At 42.7% G+C, this 20,912-nt stretch overlaps 1 protein-coding gene across 1 annotated transcript; it reads left to right on the forward strand.

Moving 5' to 3' along the window:
- Positions 1-519: 519 nt before the first annotated feature.
- LOC128751269 (up-regulator of cell proliferation-like) lies at positions 520-8,058 on the forward strand. The gene is made up of 2 exons (XM_053852179.1): positions 520-544; positions 3,416-8,058. Exons 1-2 carry the CDS (start codon positions 520-522, stop codon positions 8,056-8,058), a joined length of 4,668 nt encoding a protein of 1,555 aa, XP_053708154.1.
- The last annotated feature ends 12,854 nt before the right edge of the window (positions 8,059-20,912 follow it).

Raw genomic sequence — 20,912 nt, forward strand, 5'->3', positions numbered from 1 at the left:
CCCGCTCACTGAGGTTTTTAACAGTGTTCTTGTGCTGGTTGTTAATGCTCTGGACTGTTGACACAGGGATATCATACTGCTTTGATATGACCTTGGAACCTTTACCTTTAGTGTTGGCCTACACAAGATGTTGATGCAGGTCCTCACTGAGCTCCTTCTTCTTGACAATAATGATCAGAAAATGGGAACAAGCCAAACATTTTCCCTCTATTTATACTCTTCTAGAAAGATGCTATTTTGATCACTGCTTCACAGTGATCAAAATGAGGCTGAGTGTAAAAATACGATAATAGCTGGATTCATCACGGAGGCCCACAGATGTCACTGCCTGCTTGATCATCATTGTCTCAGAACAGTATTGTATCATGAAGCCTCATCAGCCCATCACTAACAAGCATTATTTCATTCCTCATGTCTTCAACACTGTAACTGTGGCACACAAAGGTTTCACATGGAAAATAAACATGACTAATTCTGATTTTAGGTCGTCATGGCTTGAACGACAAAGAGGAAGCGAACATGGCATCAGAAGACAAAGTCGAAGGTACATTTTGTTCTATCATATAAAACACATTTTAATTTGGTCGTCGAACAGTAAGAGACCCAGATCCAATCCACTCCATCCACTAAGCAATAGGGTCCATTTGCCTCCGACGATGGACAAATAGGCAAAATAAGCAAATTAGACATAATAACAAACTGAGCGATCAACCATGAGAAAATGTCTAACACATAGAGACTCAAATGGAACAAAATACAAAGTGAGTCTACAATCCAAAGTTAAGTCTGTGAAACAAGCCCAGAGTCCAGAAGAGCCAGGCATGATCAGAGAAGACACAACACAAACAAATAAACATGACAACAGAATGAATGTGGGGGTGGGAAGATGAAAAGGTGAAAAAACAGGGCAATCCAAGAGCAAAAAAAAACAAAAAACACAAAAGTAATCCAAGGAGAAAAATGCTTGTGTAAACTGATGCGAGTGACAGGAGTAGACACTGTGGTGCTGAACACCAAGTGTCAGTGGCTTGTCAGCACAGGTGAAGGTGACCAGCAGAGATTTAAGTCAGATTTGATGGTGCCAAGCTCGGTTAAGAGGAAGCAGAAAGACATGCCAGGAGGAGAAAGCAGTTACAAAATCAAAGCAGGAGTGGAAACCATGACTCTTTCCCCTTTAAAGACTGAGTGAGTAGATTATTGGGTGAATTACAGTTGGAGCCATTCAATAGTTCCCCTCCCAACACAGTTGCAGTCGCTGGAGGAAGTGTCTTTTAATAATGCAAACCCCAACTACTCATTGCACTACAAGGTGTGAACTGAAGGTGGCACTTTCTCTTCATACACTAACCGCACAGTGACTACTGAAACCTGGTTTCACACCAACATTGGTTGCGTTTTGAGACCTCTCCGGATTAGGGCTTCACTCAGTAAGTCCCATGTCTCAGGGATAGGTTACTGGAGGATCCCGTCACATGTCTGTGGCAAACTTGAGATTACTTCTTCATGCTATTAGCAAGTCGTAATAATACGTTATTAGTGCAAAAAATATTTTGTGAAAATAGTCTGAGTCTGCAGACAGTTGAGTGAAAGTTCTGGGCTTTCTTGAGACTCAGGTGTGAAGCGGGGTTTGGGGAGCTCTTTTGTTGTGGGCCTTTCACTGCTGTCTGTCCTAATGAGCTCACGATTCACATGCTGGTCGCTGAATGATGTTGTGAGATTCCAGGATTGTGAGGAACAGTGTCTCTGTGCAAGGTGAATAGCGCACCCACTTTATTTAAAAATAATTAATAAAATGATGATGATTATTACACACAAGCCCAATGAAATGGTAATTTTGTTTACAGCTCAACACTGTTTTCGTCTGGAGGGAGTTTCGTATTCACTGCAGAACCATTGGCAGTTAAGCAGCTTTCATGAAAATGAAACTCACTCAAAAACATAAATCCAGAAGGGCCCTTCAGTTTGAAGCCATCACACTTTCTGAAAATTTGTAAAAAATGTACTTTACATCAAAATATTTTACAACATTAAATAAAACTTTGCTTGTGGCACTTAGTTCTGTGTGAGAGCAATTGATGTGCCCCAGCAGACTAGGGGACTGGAGCCATGGCATATGACAAATATTAGCATCAGAATCATGAGATCACACCAACTCAAGGACACTTTCTTGGTTACCTGGGAGCCAATTGCTCATGAACAGATAAAAATAGATGCGGACAGATAAATGATCAATAGATATACTGTACTGCACAATATTTCTTTTTGATTTTGCCAGACTTATGGCTTGTCTCAGTATTTTGACACACAATGAGTCTGTCACTTCTAACAGGCTTTGTGAGTGTGTGGCTTGATGCTGACAGAGCGGAATGCAAGTACAGTTAGACATCATGAATAGCCAACATCTCGCTGGAAATGTAATTAATTTTTTCTAAAACACAACATTGTGGTCATGAATCAGACAAATGTGTCCTGTGTTATTTAGTTTAAAATGGGCAAGTAAAAAAGCAGAGTGGGCAGATGGATGTCAACTGTATAATTTTGACCGAATGTTGTGGTGTTGGGTCTCAGGTGTGAAGGGAGGAGAGAGTGAGAGAGAGCTCCTTTTTGGGGGGTTCATTGTTGTTGAGCTTTGTTTCTCAAATGCGCTGTTATCATTGTCAAAATAACTTTACAACTGCCACATGGACAGAATGCAAGTGATAGCTGTGGAACTGAGAACAAACTGAACAGCACCTGGACTCAGGGGCAGCTGCGGATATCGGATATGTTCCACTGGATTTAATGATTTCACCGCAATCGCGAATGAATAACTGATGAAATATATCACACAAGTTTCGCTTGGATTGTGACAATGATCCGAATGTTGAGCCAAATCGTCCGCGGCATGATCATTTCTTGGTGTCCCAAGCGGTGCTTCGCGTGTACAAGCGTGCATTTAGGAGCCCAGTTATTTTTTACGTCAACTAATATCTTAACAATCTCTAATTCATTAGCTGCAGGATCCTAGCCTCGACACCATAAAGATTTTCATCTTTAAGTTCCCATTTATTTGCTGATCCAGCTAAAGAGCTTTTGCGAGACTGGGTTCAACAACTGCTGTTTGCTGCTGTACTTCGCTCAGTTGAGGGCATATCTTGGTGTTTGGTCCATTATTGTACTGAACTCATATTACTAAATAAGCAATTGAAAGTTATATTCTTTTGAAGGGGAGATTGTCATACATTTCACCTAAACAATTTTTTTTTGTTGGAGTAACAATCTAACTGGGTTTAGAACAGGGGTCACTTAGTGCCCACAGGCTCTCTTGCTCGGTGAGGCAAGTCGTTCTACTACTCTTTGGCATCATTGATGAAAAAAGGATGAGAACCCAAAACGTCAGTGATATTAATGAATTTTAACTGATTCTTGTTTACAGCTCTACAGGACATTCTTTCCAAACTTGGATTGGAGAAATACTACCCCAACAAGCTGACTCTGCAATCTCTCTTGGAGATCAAGAAGAGCAGAGTTGATCAGAATGAAGCTTTGACTGTAGACCAATTGCCATTCCTCTTTCTCACAAAGCTATTCAAACTCAATGCTGAGTGCAGGTGCTTAAAGAAATCAACATTCAACTGCACAATGGATGACTTATTCAGTGACAAATATGAAGTCAATGATGAAGATAAAGTTCATGAAGATCAGGACAGAGCAGATGAAGATGACAATGTTCATCCTCTGGACCTCATAGTTGCTCTGTTCCTCTGTGCTGACAGCTGTTTGCAGCAGGAAATGGCCCTCAGAATGTCAATGTGTCAGTTTCCTCTTCCTCTCTTGTTACCACCCACTGAGAACAGTCAGTGCACACTCATGCTTTGGGCTCTGAGAGAAATCATAAAAGAGTGGCAGCCACATGGTTTGTCAGAGTCAAGAGGGTTCAAGGAGAACTACATCGTCCGGGAAGGAATTCCTCTCATTTCCTTTGTGAGGCTGAAAAACTGCTCCTTATCCAAATCTCAGATTTTAAATCAAGTCCTGAGTCGTGGCCAGCAGAGTCACAACATGTTCATCCACAGAGAGATGGAGGGAGGAGAAGTGGAGAGGAAAATATCTGCTGGTCTGGTTGAGGTTGGTTGGTTTCTCCCCAGTGGAAGAGAAAATCTTGATGTTTTCTCCAATCCAGTTGCATTTGCAAACCTGCGAGGAGACATCTCAGAGTCCCAAACACAATTCACTTTCCTCATGGAGGTGTCCGCTGCTGTGTTTGTTTTCCTGGACAGAGTGGAAGAGGCTGAAAACCAAACTCTCAGATCAGTGAGAAATCTGAAATCTAAAATGTTCCTCGTGGTGAATCGCACTAACAGTCGTGAAAACATGGAGACAGTCAAGAAAACACTGGAAGAACTGGAGATGTCAAAGGACAATGTCCGAATTAAAGAACCAACCGTTAATGCAGCTGGGCTTTCGAAGATACTTGGTGAAGCTATCAGGACTTCTGAGTTGAACAGTTCTGTTAGTATTGAGAACATGCGTAATACTGCTGGTGACTTGGGACTATCTGTGGATGAAGAGCAAACTGTGGAGCAGAAAGAAAAAGGAAAGAAGATCTTTGGTGGCTGTGGAGCTATTCAATGGTTCAAGAACAAACAGCTTCCTCTGCAAGGAATAGAGTGGAAATCACTTGCTCGATTAGAAAGAGAGGAATGTCGTATAAAAGTAACAGTTGATGTTGGAATTGAACATCGAAAATCTGACATCAGAGCAGAAAAACAGAAGCTTCAGAGAGAACAAGCAAAAAAAAGGGTCAGCAACAAAGTCACCACGTTCATTGAAACATTATTATCCAGTGATAAAGGACAAAGAGGCTGTTTTCTGAGATGGATGCAGTTCTTGTTCAACACTCATTCACAACACGTGCTAACTGAGCTACGGCAACAGTTCAAAGAGCAACGCAACAGAAAAGATGCAGCACGTGTTGCAGAGTTGGATCAGAAGTTAGTTGACAGTTCATTGGGACTGGAGCATTACATGAGAGAAATGGGGCTGATTTTTGAGTTTTCCTCGCCTCTCCAAAACCTTGAGAAGCTTCCAGGTCTGGCTGCAGACCTGCTGCTGGATGGTTATCCATTAGAGCTCCTGGATGGAGAAGCCTCCAACATCCCTCAGAGATGGATCTCACATGTGCTGATGGAGCTGCACCGGAAGGTTGGAGGGAGAAGCCGACTGTTGGTGCTGACTGTGTTGGGAGTTCAAAGCACTGGGAAGTCCACACTTCTGAACACCATGTTTGGAGTTAGATTTCCTGTCAGCAGTGGGCGCTGCACAAGAGGAGCCTACATGCTCTTTCTGAAGGTTGGAGAGGACATGCAATGTGGCTTTGACTTCATCCTTCTTATCGACACAGAGGGTCTGAAATCTCCTGAGTTAGCTCAGCTTGATGACAGTTATGAGCACGACAACCAACTGGCAACCTTTGTCATCGGCCTCAGTGACATCACCATCATCAACCTTGCCATGGAGAACACTACTGAGATGAAAGACATTCTGCAGATCGCTGTTCACGCCTTTTTGAGGATGAAAGAGATTGGAAAAAAGCCCATTTGTCATTTTGTGCACCAGAATGTAGCAGGTGTTTCAGCTCATGGAAAGACCATGACAGAACGAAACCGTTTGTTGGACCACCTGAATGAAATGACTCAGCTTGCTGCAGAAATGGAGAAGAAGCCTTCTGTTCAGTCCTTCACTGATGTGCTGGATTACAACGTGGACACCAACAACTGGTACATCCCAGGACTCTGGCATGGAACCCCACCAATGGCAGCTGTCAACACAGGTTACAGTGAAGCTGTGGCAGATTTCAAGAACAAGCTTCTGGAGAGTGTTAAACACAACCAGGACAGAGAACTCTCAACAATCCCAGAGTTCATTGAATGGATCACAAGTCTGTGGAGAGCAGTGAAATATGAAGACTTCATCTTCAGCTTCAGAAACATCCTGGTGGCTCAGGCCTATGACGACCTGTCTAAAGAGTTCAGCCAGTGGGAATGGGAGTTCAGGAAAGAGATTCTCTCCCAGAGTGGAGAGGCAGAGTTAGAAATCCAAAATGCTGATCATGAGTCAGGCTTAGCTGCTTTAGTGAGGTCAAAGAAAACAGAGCTCATCCATAGCATTAAATCACAAGAGACCAAGATGAGAGAGAAGCTAAATGGCTTCTACAAAAGAAAAGGCAAACATGTGAAAGTGATTGAAAAATACAAGTCTGACTTCTCAAACAGCATCACAAGTCTTTCAAATGAGATCAAGTCTGAAGTCAACACAAACCAAGACTCTGCACTGGAGCGGAAGAAGGCATCCATAAAAGTTAAAAAAATTCAGGGTGAATCCAGGAAGATGATGGAGCAGGAGGTGATGAAGCTTCTGTCAGACGTTCGTAATCACACATTGTCTGATGAAGAACTGAGGACTGAGTTTGATAAAATGTGGACTTCAGCAACTGATAATGTGCCTCAGCAGAAGGAAAGAAAAATTTCTGAAAGTGTTCTCTACCAACTTGCACAAAATCTATCACGTCAGAATGTGAATGAACTATTCTTTCATGTTGGAGATCTGAGTCAACATGGTCGAGGCCAATTCCAGGTGAGAAATGAACACATTGACTCAAACTTCAAGAAATTTCTACGACTGTGGAGCGATGAGCCCCAGGGGTTTACAAATAAAGTGATTGAGCGTTCAGAAAAGTTCATTGCTGATAAATCCCAAACAAAACAGGACTACAGTGATTCATTCACCAGAGAGCTGCTGCAGGAAGTTGATCAATCTCTTGAAGAGAGTTACAATCGTCACAAGACAAGCAAACAGTTTGGATCTGAGCTGAAACTTCATATTTGTGGAATCGCTGCGAGGAAGTTCCAACAGATGCACAAGAGATTCTTGTCCGATAATGATCCAAGATTGCAGCTGGAAAAGCAGAAGGAGCAGTGGTTTCAGGACTTCCTGGACTTGTACAGAGAGAGGGACGACTGCCAGCGCAAAGCAGAGTACTTTGTCACCCTTTGTATCAAACCAGCTGTGGAGGATTACATCAACAGGTCACTGGGAATCAACATTGTGGATGAGGTTCTGACAAGTTCACACTCCGCAGTGTTCAGCTCTCGCTCCTTCTTCCAGTACAGCATCCTGAAAGAGTTGCTCCTGCAGGATGACTTCAAGGCTTTGGTCAAGTACTGTGGTGAATATGAAAGGTTTGTCAAGGATTGGATACGTCAGCATGTTTCACAGAAGCTGCAAGAGAATCAGACTCTTCTTAAACTCAGGAGAAACAACCTGAAAGTAATTGTTGAGAAGATCAGAAGAGTGATAGAAGAGGCAGTGAGAAACTCACCAGATGACAATGAAAACATCACAGAGCTTGTTGATGGGATCCGCAGGAGTCTGATCAAAGACGTCTCAATATCTGAGGAGGCTGTCAGACGAAGCTTGTTCCAGATCAAAAGCACAAGTCATCAGTTTGGAAAGATGGTTTTAGAGTCCCTTAGTGAGATGACAGAATCCTTCCACACTGATTTCTTAAAACCTGAGGACGTCACAGAAACTCTGAACCAACTTCCTGTCAAACCAGAAGATGAGCTGTTCAAGAGGGTCATTGGTTGTGGCCACCAATGTCCGTTTTGTAAAGTTCCCTGTGAGGCAGGAGGCAAAGGACACGAGAAGCACCATGCTTCCATCCATCGGCCTCAAGCTTTTGGAAGATGCCGTGACAAGGAGAGTAAAAAATTAACGGAAAACTTATGTACAACATGTGTTGCTGACAACTGGAGTTTTAGCTCAGAAGAGACCAAACAAGAGTTTGTTCCTTTCACACAATATGCAGAGTATTATCCAGACTGGCACATCCCACCAGATGCCAGCATACAAGCATCTGACTATTGGAAGCATCTTCTTGTCAAATACAACCAACAACTGGCTCAAGAGTTCGATGCCAAACCAGCCAACATTCCAGAACTCTGGAAAGAAATCACACAGGAAAAAGCTCTGAAGGGCCTGAGAGAGGCCTTCAACATCAGTGAAGAAGACCATTAGTTCCCTGGCAAATCTCTGAACTACTGTTTAATTCAGTTATCAATCTTGAGGTGGAAAAGAAGGGGGTAAACTGACACTGAAAACCTTTTTGGCAAATACTGAAATGTGATGAGTTCACACAAGTGACATTGTCTGATCTTTCCCGGCTCTTTTAAAAAAAAATGTTGGCAATGCAATTTCAAATGAAACAGTTCATTCCATTTACAAGTCTAGTACTTGTGTTTTCTCACATCTAAAAGATCTAAGATGATTTGGGCACTCTCTGCTGATTTCTTTTACCTATCATGGTTTTGATACAAGTGTAAATGAATATTTGTTTTTTAAGAACTGTATTGCCATTCAAATTGTTTAAATATACAGTATTAATTCAGAATTAACATGTTTTTTTTTCGTTTTTTTTATTTCTGATAATCGACACAGTTGTATACTGTGACAGAGTGTGTGTGCGATTGTTGGTAATAAAGTAAAGAATCATAACAAACTGACTCCTGACTCTTTTAAGATCTTGCACAAAAGCATTTCTATGGGGTGGAGCTCCAGTGTTGCAAATTTGATTCATTCACCAGATCTGTTCCGAAAGCTCACGCAAAGATGTGCCAGTGGCAAAAGTAACAAATGGCTTAGACTAAGGTTAGACTAATATATGTACATGTGTATATATATATATATATATATATATATATATATATATATATATATATATATATATATATATATATATATATATATATATATATATGTATACAAACAACCCTCTCAAGGCAATTCGTGCATGTGGTCACAAATATTTTATTTATTGAATCTTGCATGGGGTTACGAAAAACACCTTTTTTACGTGCTGAGGACCACGAAAAAATTTCTCATTCATACGCTATAACGTCGTAATGCTGCAGTTTATTTGAGCTTCTCCGACCCCTGTTACAACATTACAGCCACACGAGTCACTTTTTTCACCAGATTGACTTCGATTTTGGGTTTTATTCACACTTTGTTCCCGAGTGCTCTGTTCTGTTTCCCGACAAAGTCATGGAGAAAAACGAGCGCAGACTCATAATATGGACGTGCGTTTTATTGGTTTAAATTTGTCTGAATCTGTTTAGTGAATGCCCCACATTTTCGTGGAAATAAATGAAACTAATTCACTGTGCATGTATTCGCGCACACGCACGTACGGTCAACTCATTTTTAAACAGGCACTGTCATCAGCAACTATGCCACTGCGTGACGCTCCAAGGACCCCAGGGACAGACAGACCAACGGACCTACCTCTGAGCAGGTAAGTTGCGGTGCCCCGATGTTAATATAATAGATTTTAGTGCAGCAGTACCGTTGTCGAACCTTGTATTTGTGCCGTGTAACTCGGGTGTCACTTTTGTCTGTTGCCAGTGAAGCGTTGTGAGTCTTTTGAGGTTTTATTTTTGACCGTTCTTTATTTAGAAGAACTCGATTATCATTATACAATTTTAGCAAGATTAAGGTGAACCATTTGTTTTGGATGGTTCCGTGAAGGACTGGAGGCTGGGGAAAGGGTTCTGTCATTGACGGTCCTCACTAAGAAAGAAAGACTAACGTGTGCGTGCGTGCGTTTATACATGGTCTCGTTCAGGGGCTCTTAACCTTTGATCTCTGCGCCAACTTTTCCCAGAACAAATGGGCCCGGGACCATTCAAGTAACAGAACTGATCCATTACTCTTAATTTCATTTGTGATCAACAACCATGTTTAATCTACTCACATGTAAACAAACCAAAACCTTATGAAATGACATGAAACCATGTGATCATTGCAAATATGTTTGTCATAGAAAAGTACAACCAGCAGCAGAACCAGGTGCAAGTCATGTTCATCACATTACAAAATACAATTCTGAATAAAATATTCCAGAGAAGGTCTGGAGTTACACTGGTCTTTGTAGTTCAAGAGGAAGCTTCCCAGAGTTCCTAAGAAAAGAAGCATGCAAGGGCCGCTATGAGGACGGAAAGTGGTGAGGTATGCAACGGGAGTTGGGGAAGGTTTCAAGTGGATCCTAAGATCACACCGGGAATGACGTGGTGAGAGGAGAAGCTGTGGAAGTACGAGCTGGAAAGGAGAGGAATGAAGCTCCGTAGATACAGAACAATAAATGTGTGTACACTAGAAAGAGAGAGGTAGGAGGCCTGGTGATGGTGAGGGAGCAGAAGAAGTGAAAAGTTAAGGTTTTAGAGAGCAGTCATAGAGATTGATGGACAGATTAAAAGAGGTGAATAGGAAAGTGTAGGCAGGTTGGACCAGGTGAGGACGGTTGATGTGATGATCTGTGATCGAGAGTAGCAGCAGTTCTTCATTTTTAAATATTCATTCCTTATGATGTTTGTCTCTTTATTTCTCAGGTGGATGCAGCAGTTGGTGAAACAGATCGTCGGTCCAAGGAAACCATCTGAGGTGATATCGCATGTGACTTCTGGAGAGATCTGCTGTTGGTCATCCCACAGTGTAAAGAAGGGATTTTCTTTTCTGGTCTTTTATGGTAAAATCATTAATTAGAAAATTCAGGAAAAGTGGTATTGAGGGTCAGGAATGATAATGATTAAACAATAAACAAATAATAAAGTCAACAATAAATTCTCTTCATTCAAAGGTAAACAGACATTAACAGTATGCAACTGAGTCTGACTCTGGAGCTTTGAGGACACAAGGGAAAGATTCATGAGAGAACATTTAAAGTGTTGTGTCGTTTGTTCAGGTATGATTCTATAACTCTACATGAACGAGCAGCCCTGTGTTGAAGGTGAAGCCCACAGGACAGTGGACTCTCAGAGCATGCTAGAACAGTTGGTCTCATGTCCAAACACCCAAGTGTTGACAGACTGTGGGCATTCAAAGGTGGACATTAATCGAGGTTCAAAGGTCACTCCTTCTGTCGGGGATTCACATTTGACCTTCATACTTATAGAGGTCAATAAGCAGGACGAGACCTTTCAAACAATGCATTGATATTCGCTGTGCAATGAAGTCAGCATGATTCATACATTACAGACACCTGATCAGAGACGTTCCATGTAACAGCTGCAAACAGCTGCTGACTTTGAGCAGCCATTTCAACATATGATGGACCCTGACTCACAAACAAAACATCAAGAGATGCTTTCAGAGTTAGGGTTGAAACATTTTAAGGAAGCACTGACAGTTGCTTTCAGTCTTCACATAATACGCATAATTCACATAGTACGTCTGGAAATGTGTTGTGATCTTGATTTGACAAATGCTAACTTCATCACAGAGCTAATATCAATGCATTGTTTGAAAGGTCTCGTCCTGCTTATTATTCTGTCTCTTCATCACCTGCATTCTCCATTAAGACTGTTTGGTTAGTCCCACATGCTGTGATTTTTAAGTGGATCTGAATTGTTTTGTTTTTAATCATGCTGAGACTGGTCGTAGAACACACGGATAGTGCTGTTATGTCTCCACCGCCACTTTACCTGCACCAGCAGGCGGATGCATGTATTAGCAGCAGCGACGGCATCCAGGACCAGATGACAGGCCTCCCACTCCTTGTTCTTTGTTTGCTGAACACAATATTTCAGCGTCCATTGACATGTTTGGTTGATTATTTTTTGATGGTTTTTCCTTTTTTTCCTCCTTTCATCTAATCAACTTGGTTGCATTGTTATATGGGTGAGGCATGCCATTCTGAGTGACACATTTCTGCTTGACTTTGTTTTTGGTTTGCTTAATTTGTTTGTTCAGAATATTTAATTTTCGTTTGAATGGGGTCTTGTATGTTTCTTCTGATAAATCCTGATTTGTTTCTGTGACATGTTTGAAGCAGGGGACTCAAATGCAGACCGAAAATCAGGAACTTGATATTTGGAATTGTGCTTCTAGTGCCGTGGTGGAGATCCCAGACGAGTGGCTGGTGGGGGTCCAGCAGTCCAGCGCTGGGTACAAGCTGCAGAGTAGAAGTGTAGGAGGTGCAGGCAGGCTTAAGTTCTGAGACAGAGGGGATTAGTTAAAATAGCTAGGGCAAGGATTCCGGCGGGCAGTAGCAAACAGTGGGGCTTCCAGCTTGGAGACAAACCGTGAAAGGTTGACAAACAGGCGAGGACTGGCAGGTTGGCCCGGTTCTTAAACCTTCAGGTGATTGGAGGCAGGTGTGGCAAGGTGGGTTGGCCAGTGTCGGTGTCGGAGGAAGGGGGTAGCGACAGTTTCAAATCCACAATCTGTGGACAATGTATTTTCTTTCTTGTGTATTCTTTTGCGAGCCCATCACATTAGGATGGAGTTGAATTTGAAATATTATATAAAATAAACATTGTGCATTATATAGTGAGCTTATTTTCCTGTGGAGCGAGTGGAACTGCATGTCCTTTGCTTGTCTACTTCTTGGGTTGCCAGTCCCAAGTGGTGCAGAGAGCAGAGATATTTAACAACACAACGCATACTATAGTATTGCCTTGCCACAGAAGTGCAACCAAATATTTCACTGGAGGTGTTACAATAGAAACATACTATAAGCCAAAAATTGACCACCTCAATACAAAAAATAAACTTAGTTTGGGGGAGAAGAGACTAGAAAGAAGTGAAGTGCAGTAAGATGTTTAGACTGGGTATGATTTCTTGAAAGAAGACATATTTAGGTCTTAAGAAAGGGAGAAATCCCTTGAAATAAGCAGTAGCTACTTATTTCCAACTACTTTACCAAGTCAAATAAATTCAAAACCAGCTTGTCACTTCTTATGAGCGTTTGCTTCTCTTAATTTCAGTGAAAAGATCTTAAAATCCCGAACCCACTAAACAAGATTATTCTTAATGCAAGAGTTATTAATAGCTTTTCTTTCTCAAAATGAGAGCGCATTCACACTAAACAAACCAAGCAAACACAATTAACATTGTCAACAATTATTTATTAAATTAAATTGTTGAAAAAGTGCTTTGTGATACCTACAGTTTAGGTAGTTGGCAAACTTCACTGAGACGAACATCACAGGTCATAATGTCTAGAATGCAAGTAATGTGTTACATTATTGAACAGAACATTGGTGCCACAAAATATGCTCTAATGAATAACAGAAAAACAAAACAACTCTACAACAGACTCCCACTGCTATACAGTTCTACTTTAATAAAATCTTTCCATTCTGCTATGGCCCTTTTGTATGAGGCGGTGGTGTCTCGCTCATGGACAGCATCCTGCAATATTTCTGCCTGAATGACAGAGGGGAGGGTTGCCACACACTTTGGATATGTGAGATGCAGGGTATAGTGGTAAAGCAGACCTTCATCCAAGTATTCCTTGGCAAACGTGGCGACAGAAGTGGTTCCAATGCAGACAAGATCTTCTGTTGGCTAAAGAAAAAGAAATACCTTAGTAGGGTAGAACAGAAAAAAACTACCGGAGCAGTCTTATCACTGAAATTGTTAAGACACCACAATGTCCAGGCACGTGTAACCTTGATTGAATCAATTATTCAAACTAAACTATTCAAAGTCATTTTTTTTTTTTTAAATGAAACGTTGGGGGTGCTTATTAAACTGAATGCCTTTGCAGACATACATGCAGTGTTAAATGTGACAAAATGTGAACTTTTACCTGGAGGACATGAAGCAATGTCTCACCGGCATGTCCCAGCCTCTTCTTAGGTGGTGCACTTGGGGAAGGAACGAGTGAGGGGAGTGCCCTGAACAGCGCTATGGCGTATTCCACTAGAACAGAACAAATCAACTTTTAGTCCAAAGTTACTCTTCTTAAACATGGCTATTGTCATTGTGTTGGTCACAATGCAGCTATTTATTCAGTATTACGCCTAGGCAACATACACAATTGTATTGTCATGCATGTTTGAGGAAATGGCTACACAGTGAATTCGAGAAACAGCAAAATTACTTACCTACATTTACGGTCATGGGTGGCCTCATAACTGTCTTGGGACGAAGGACGAGGGAACGAGTGCCACGTATAGAGGACGTGGAGCAGGACCAAAGCGCAAGTGGTGATAGGCACAGGAGGCAGGAGCAAGTCAAAAATAGATATTTAATAATTAACAAACTAAAACAGAACAGAAGGGTCACCGAACCGGGAGAAACAAAACTCAAATCACAGGAAACTAGAGGGGATGAAAGCACAATGAACAGAGAGTAAATAAGTAAACCAGGGAAGCACACGGAAACAGGAAGAAACAAAACACTAAACTCGGGCACAGGGTTTAGCACAAATCCAAAATAAGCTAGCTCACAGAACAAGAGACCGAAAACAGAGAGCCACAAGAAACGAGGAAAATAAGATAGCTAATCTGAACGAGAAAACGAACACAGGAGAGCCACGAGAACCAGGAGTTATCACGGGGAACAAGGAGTCCAAAATCCCAGGAACTAGAGGACACATCACAGGGGAACCAACGGAAGAAATCATAGGGACTAGGAGAACTGACAGGAAACAATGGGAGACGATCTAGCAAACAAGAAGCAACGATCTGGCACACGTTGCTGGAGCCCAGGTGTTTATGTAATCAAGTTCATCAGGGGTTAATCGGCTCCAGCCGTGTGCCAAAGGAACAGAGGGATAAAAGCAAAACCAGGACTCAGAGCCAGGAAGCGGAGCCATAACAGTACCCCCCCTAAGGGACACCTCCAGGTGTTCGATCCGGTCATAGATGGACGATCGTCGAAGACGAGGGGAGGAGGAGGCCCATTGGAGCGACTGGAAGAGCTGGGCTGCAGTGACTCGGAAGACAAGCTGGGGTCCTGGGGAGGTGGCGGGTGGGAAGCCGCGGTTGCTTGGGAGCCACGCTAGAGGCATCGGGAGGCGACGGCGGCTTGGAAGCCACGCCGGAGTCAACGGGAGGCGGCGGAAAAACACAAGCGTCCTCGAAAAAAAAATCACAGACGGGAAGCTCCGGTTCTGGGGCCAGGACGGGAACAGAAAAAGTTTGCTTTGACATTTGAGGGGGAGCAGAGGAAACAAGTGGAGCACCGGGCAGACCAGAGTGAGAGGACGGCCGAGCAACTGCCTCAGAAAGAGTCCAAGACCTCAAAGATAGACCAAATAATCCTCTCCACATTGCTAATACTGGTGGCCTGAGCATCTAGTTCGTCCTGCTGGGTCCAATAACATGGCCAGATCGTAAGGTCACGGGACGAAGGACGAGGGACGAGCGCCACGTATAGATAACAATAACTTTTTTCCTAACACCATAAAATTGCACCTTGGCGCAGAAGTCATCCCATCTCTTCTTACTTCAACTTTGAATTTGCTGTTCCCCTTATCCAGGATGTGCCGCAGCTAATCCATCACCTATAATGGAAGTGTTAAAATCTACAACAACGCTTGCTTTTCTTAATGAGTTAAAACAAGATAATTACTTGCATGATGAAGATCTTTGAAACATGGATATGCATCCAGGATCTTTGTTGGCCTGTCTTCTTTCAGACCATCACTGTCAATGAAGGCTCATCTTGCTTGAAACTCAAGTTCAAGGATTTGGGAGACAGCATCTTTGTTGGGTTTAGGTTTCTTGTACAGCTCCTGCAGGGTCTGGCCTGTATTGTCAGGGTCATGATTACTCATTAATGGACCCAGGTGCAGATGATTGCAGGCTGACAGAAGGCACAAACAACGAGATTAAATTAAGAAATTTAATAAACAAGTTACAATAAACATGACGAAGACAGGAACTGGAGGCGCTGGAGTCAAAACACAAACCGGGAAATACACAGAGGGACTAGGGAAAAATCTGCAACAAAAGAAAGATTGGAAAATTAGATTCAACCTTAAATAACAGGGAGAACATCAACACGCTTGGATACAAACTCACAAGGTCCAGATCAACTAAAAGCGCTAAGTGGAGGAGAAGACTCAAACTCACACAAAGGGAAAAAATCTACACAATCGATGAGAAGTGAGTTCAAGAACACGCAGTCTGGCTAAAGAATTGAGATGAAAACAGAAGAGGAGCGAGGAGGAGAAAGCGAAACTCAAGTCAAACTTACTTTACAAATAACATTAATATGGAGACTTTTTCATACCTAAACGTGACATACCATTTAAAATTGATACTGTGACATCATCCAGCTCATGGTGGCCCCCTGTCTTGTACTGCCTACTTTAATTGCTCCTCAATCTGTCAGAGAAAAATGATAAGCTACATTTAGGACAGGTTAGCCTCCTGACTCATCAGTTTTTTTTGTTTTGTTTTTTCACATGCCCATCTGCCATGGATCCCAAATCCTGCAGTACCGTAACGTTGTGACACCTAATCTGAAACGTACTATGGGATCAGCTGCACAGGTCCAACTAGGGATGAGAACCCTAACAGCTCAGCAGTTGCTGGTCATATACAGACAGAATTGAAATTGGAGTGAAACTTGTAATAGCTAACTTATGAAATGCGTGCAAGTCGGTAGCTCATATGTTGAGAGAGAGAGAGAGAGAGTGAGAGGCACACAGCAAAAGCAAAAGTACAAAACAATGTTACTCAATATCAATCACAATGTAAAATGAGATATTGACAAACCTTTTTCCCCTCACCAGCCAGGTTAACAACAAACTTTTCTTATCCTTTTTCTACCAGTGTTACGCTTTCAAAATAAAAGCAGATATGGAGCAGCTCCAAGACGAGGCACTGGCAATATTGGACAATTTTCAGGATCCTTTTGTTTTGACTAAATATAACCTTGATGATGTCATTGCACTTAACACTGAAAAGTTATTACCATGGAAAAGATTTGGAACGTGAATGTGGTGAATTGAAAATGTTGCTATTGTTTGTTACTGCTTGTAACCGATTGCAAGTAAATGTGTTGATGTTGACAGTGTACTAGCACTTGGAATAAATTAAATAATGTGACTTAACAAATGGGATCGTTGAAAATGAGTGCTGAACTCATTGCATTTCATCTCTCGAGCCGAAGGTGGAATTTCTTTGATAATCTTATTGAGTGTCCTAAGAAGTGTAGTTTTCCAGCTGAGCAACTTTTTTGCAATTGAAATGGAGGTGAAAAAAATTGTCCGTTGTGACAGTTCTGCCCTGGTCCAGAAATGATCCCATCAATGGTCCGATCAACTTCATTACCACACTCTCGGACAGTCTCTCCTCTTTGGGACGACCAGGTTCCTTGCCAACATATGGAAAGACGTTGCAGATATATTTTGATGTCAAGTCGCAAGCCACCCAAAACTTGATACCAAACATATCTGGTTTTGTATATTGCAGAAAAGGGCAACGTGTCTTTGATAGGTAAAGCTGTTCATCAATTGTGATATGACGACCAGGTCTGTAGAATGTGACGGTTCTTTCGAAATGATTCCCACAGTTCAGAAATTGCTGCAGAAACTGCAATAAAAGCCATAAGTTCTGGAACATCCATGAACCAATCCACCGTTTCCGTTTCCTTTGCATGCTCAATTGTGCATGCTTGAATGGTACGAAGTATCTGAAGAGTGAGAAAACAGCGGAAGCTTTGAAGGCAAGTTTTGATCCTTTTTCTGGCTTCATGTGTTGGCTCTCCTTCTGCGGTGTAGGGTTCAATAGGAGTGACAGGCATCTTTTGCAGTCTGTTACTGCGCTATCCAGCCGAGGTTTCTTCCTCTGCAAATTGAACAAATTTATTTCATTATCAAAGAGATGTGTACCAATGTAGAAATTAGTCAAATTATATCAATTCTTTCCATTGTTCTTTTTGCCTTTATTCTAAACTCTGTCAGTGTTGTGGTCCTCGGTTCAGATGATCACATTTTTCTGGCTGCTTCTGTTCTGCTTCTAGACGCGGGGCAGGACCCAAGTGCAGTGTTGAAAGAGTCACAGGAGGCAGGAGCGAAGATACAAAATATATAACCAAAAGCGTCACCGAACCAGGAGAAATTATGCAAGAAGAGTCTGTAACAGGAGAGCAAACACACAATGAGCAATAAAACAGTAAACTAAAAGTAAACTATCGAGGTCGTCAACACGAACGCATGAGTAAGAGATGACAGAAGGAAAACCAAGAAGCCACACAGAGCAGGGAGAACAAAGGGAGTCAAAATACAAAAACTCAGAACACCAGGGTTTAGAAAGGTGAACAGATGATAATTCAAAACGACGGATACATGTACACGGGTAGACAGGAACGAATAGAGCAGTTTACTAGTCGGAGCAAATGAAGCAAACGATCTGGCACATGTTGTTGGAGTCCAGGTGTTCTTAAACTTGGGAGATTAGAGGTGGATTGACTCCAGCCATGTGCCACAGGAACAGGAAGGAGAAAACAAAACAGGACTCACGTGACCAAAATAAAAGCAGAATCATGACAGTAACCCCCCCTCAAAGAACACCTCCAGGTGTCTTACCCGGCAAGCTGGGATTCAGACTGTGGAACTCTGAGGAGGAGCCTCTGGTCCAAGAGGGAGCCGGTGATCCAGGATCCACTCTTCCTCAGGGCCATCCCAGCTGACCAGGCATTGGAAGCCATTACCGTGCCGTCTGACATCGAGGATGCTTTGGACTGTGGTGGATGGATGGTCGTCGGAGAAGGCTCATTGGAGCGACTGAAAGAGCTTGGCGGCTGTGACTTGGACGGCAAGCTGGGGTCCTGGGGAGGCGGCGGATGGGAAGGCACGGTGAGTGACCTGAGGAAGGGCACCGCTGTGCATTGCCCAGAGAGAGCGAGGTGAGTCCAACCTGCGTCTGAGCCACCAGAAGAGAACGAGGGGTCTTGGGACATGCAGGACAGGAGCCAAGAACGTGACCAGCCACACCACAGTATAAACACAAACCGTGAGCTAACTGGTATTGACGTGCTTCAGGTGAGAGACGAGTTCTGTTCACCTGGGTGGTAGTAGTAACAGGGGGAGAGCGAGGGTTCTTGGGACGCACGGGGCAGGTTCTGAGGAAGTGGCCAGCTACACCACAATATAGACAAAGACCATGAGCTAACTGGTACTGACGCACTTCAGGAGAGAGACAAGTTCTTCCCAACTGCATGGGCTCCTCTGGCTCTTCAATAAAAGCAGGGGGTAACCTAGGGACTTGAACAGCAGGTGCCAGAGGAACGCCAGAGGAACAGGAGAAGCGTGGACCCCGGGTCGTGACTGCCGACGGCGCTCTCAAATGCAGTTGTCAATGTTAATAACGAGAGTTATCAAGACTTCTAATGACTCGGGTTCGTCCCAAGTCACTCCTGAATCTCACTACTTAGGCCTCTGGTGAAGGTAGATTCAAGAGCAGGTTCGTTCCAACCGCAGCGACCCGGAAATGAAGAGAGTACTCTGAAACAGATTCAGACTAGGGATTCTGCTGTAGGTGCAATAAGCGACGGGAGGAGCATGAACCGCTCTTGTAAGGAGCGTCAGAGACACGTCACAACTCAGAAGAGAATGAACGAAAAGACTCAAGAACCGGAGAATGAGATTCCCACAGAGACGCCGCCCACTGAGCTGCCCTGCCCCGGAGTAGATTTGTCACAAATGCGATCTTGGCACAGTCAGACTCATATGAACGTGGCTATAAATCAAAAACTAGACTAAAAATTCTGGAGAAGGAATGAGAGGCTCACGGGAAAGAAAAGACGAGTTTCGCGCCGCTGCTTCAGAAACCACGGGGGAAGCAGGCGGAGCACTGGGTGGAAGCGGACAGGAGGACAGCTGTTTAACTGCCGCAGACAGCGATCGCAACTCCTTCAATATAGTTTGAGTTACATCCTCTAGCGTCCTAATCCTGGTGGCCTGAGTGGCTAGGGCATCTTGTAGATCTTTCAACACTGCTGGGTCCATGTTTAAGGCCAGGTCTTATGTTATGAATCAAGACGCAGGGCGGGACCCAAGTGCAGTGTTGAAAGAGTCACAGGAGGCAGAAGCGAGTCAATACAATAATTTAATGACAAGATACAATATATATAACCAAAGGCGTCACCGAACCGGGAGAAGAAAACAAAACAAATCCAGAACGTCACCAAAACCGGGAAGAGTCCACAACGTCCAAACGAGTCCAAACGAAAATCATCACTGAACCTGTCTGTAACAGGAGAGCAAACACACAATGAGCAATAAAACAAAGTAAAGTATCGAGGTCGTCAAAACGGACACACGAGTAGGGATTTTCTAAAAAAAATTTAAAAAAAAAAAAAAAAAATTACCTCACTTGAGTTTTTTGCAGCCCCCAGATAAAACACACAATTGTTTCATATTTCATAAAGAAATCTTGAAGTAAAAAAAAGTTATTGCCAAAAAGAAAAAAATCATTTAAATTAAATATGAAGTATTCTAAAACGGAAATTTGATGTTTGAGAAACCTTACCTGAAGACTGCTCTGAGTCTGATACTGCCTGAAGGTCTATGTCTTCTCCATCTGAGTCAAAAGAGTTTGACTCAGCCAGAAGAACTTGTTGAGCCTGCTCAGTGGAGAATCTTCTCTGCATCTTTGGAGAGTTCTTGAGGCAAATGATGAACTGCTCAGCTACTGAATCTCATCAAGTACTTACAATCCCATCCCTATGCAACCATGATGAGTCACTAATTTGAGATAACTCAAACGGATCAACCATGATGAGTCTCACTTACATTTCACACCTTGCATCATACTCCCAGTAAGTGGCGGCCTGCCATTAGTGGCACATTAGAATTAAAACAGGGACTGTTCAGCCACTGCATTCCAGGGCAAATGATCCCTCTTCAGTTCGAGTACCCCAAAATTCCAGTCTTACGAGTGTTAAGCATTTGTTACTGGTCTTGAAACAAGTTCTTAAAAACACTGGATGGCCTTTGAGATTTACGGAGATGAGATTAACAAAGTAAGAAAAAAGAGTAGAAATATTCTTAAAACAATCTTAATAATCTTATACAATTTGGTCTTACATAGTATATTGTGCTCAAAACAAGATCAATGAGAATTTTAGCCTAG

The sequence above is a fragment of the Synchiropus splendidus genome, chromosome 1 (genome assembly GCF_027744825.2).
Source record: "Synchiropus splendidus isolate RoL2022-P1 chromosome 1, RoL_Sspl_1.0, whole genome shotgun sequence".
NCBI classification, from domain to species: domain Eukaryota; kingdom Metazoa; phylum Chordata; class Actinopteri; order Syngnathiformes; family Callionymidae; genus Synchiropus; species Synchiropus splendidus.

Bases quoted from the DNA above. Each gene is read 5' to 3' on its own strand.
- LOC128751269 (XM_053852179.1), top strand. From the start codon at position 520: ATGGCATCAGAAGACAAAGTCGAAG. The intron at 545-3,415 runs GTACATTTTGTT...TCTTGTTTACAG, and splicing joins ATCAGAAGACAAAGTCGAAG to CTCTACAGGACATTCTTTCC.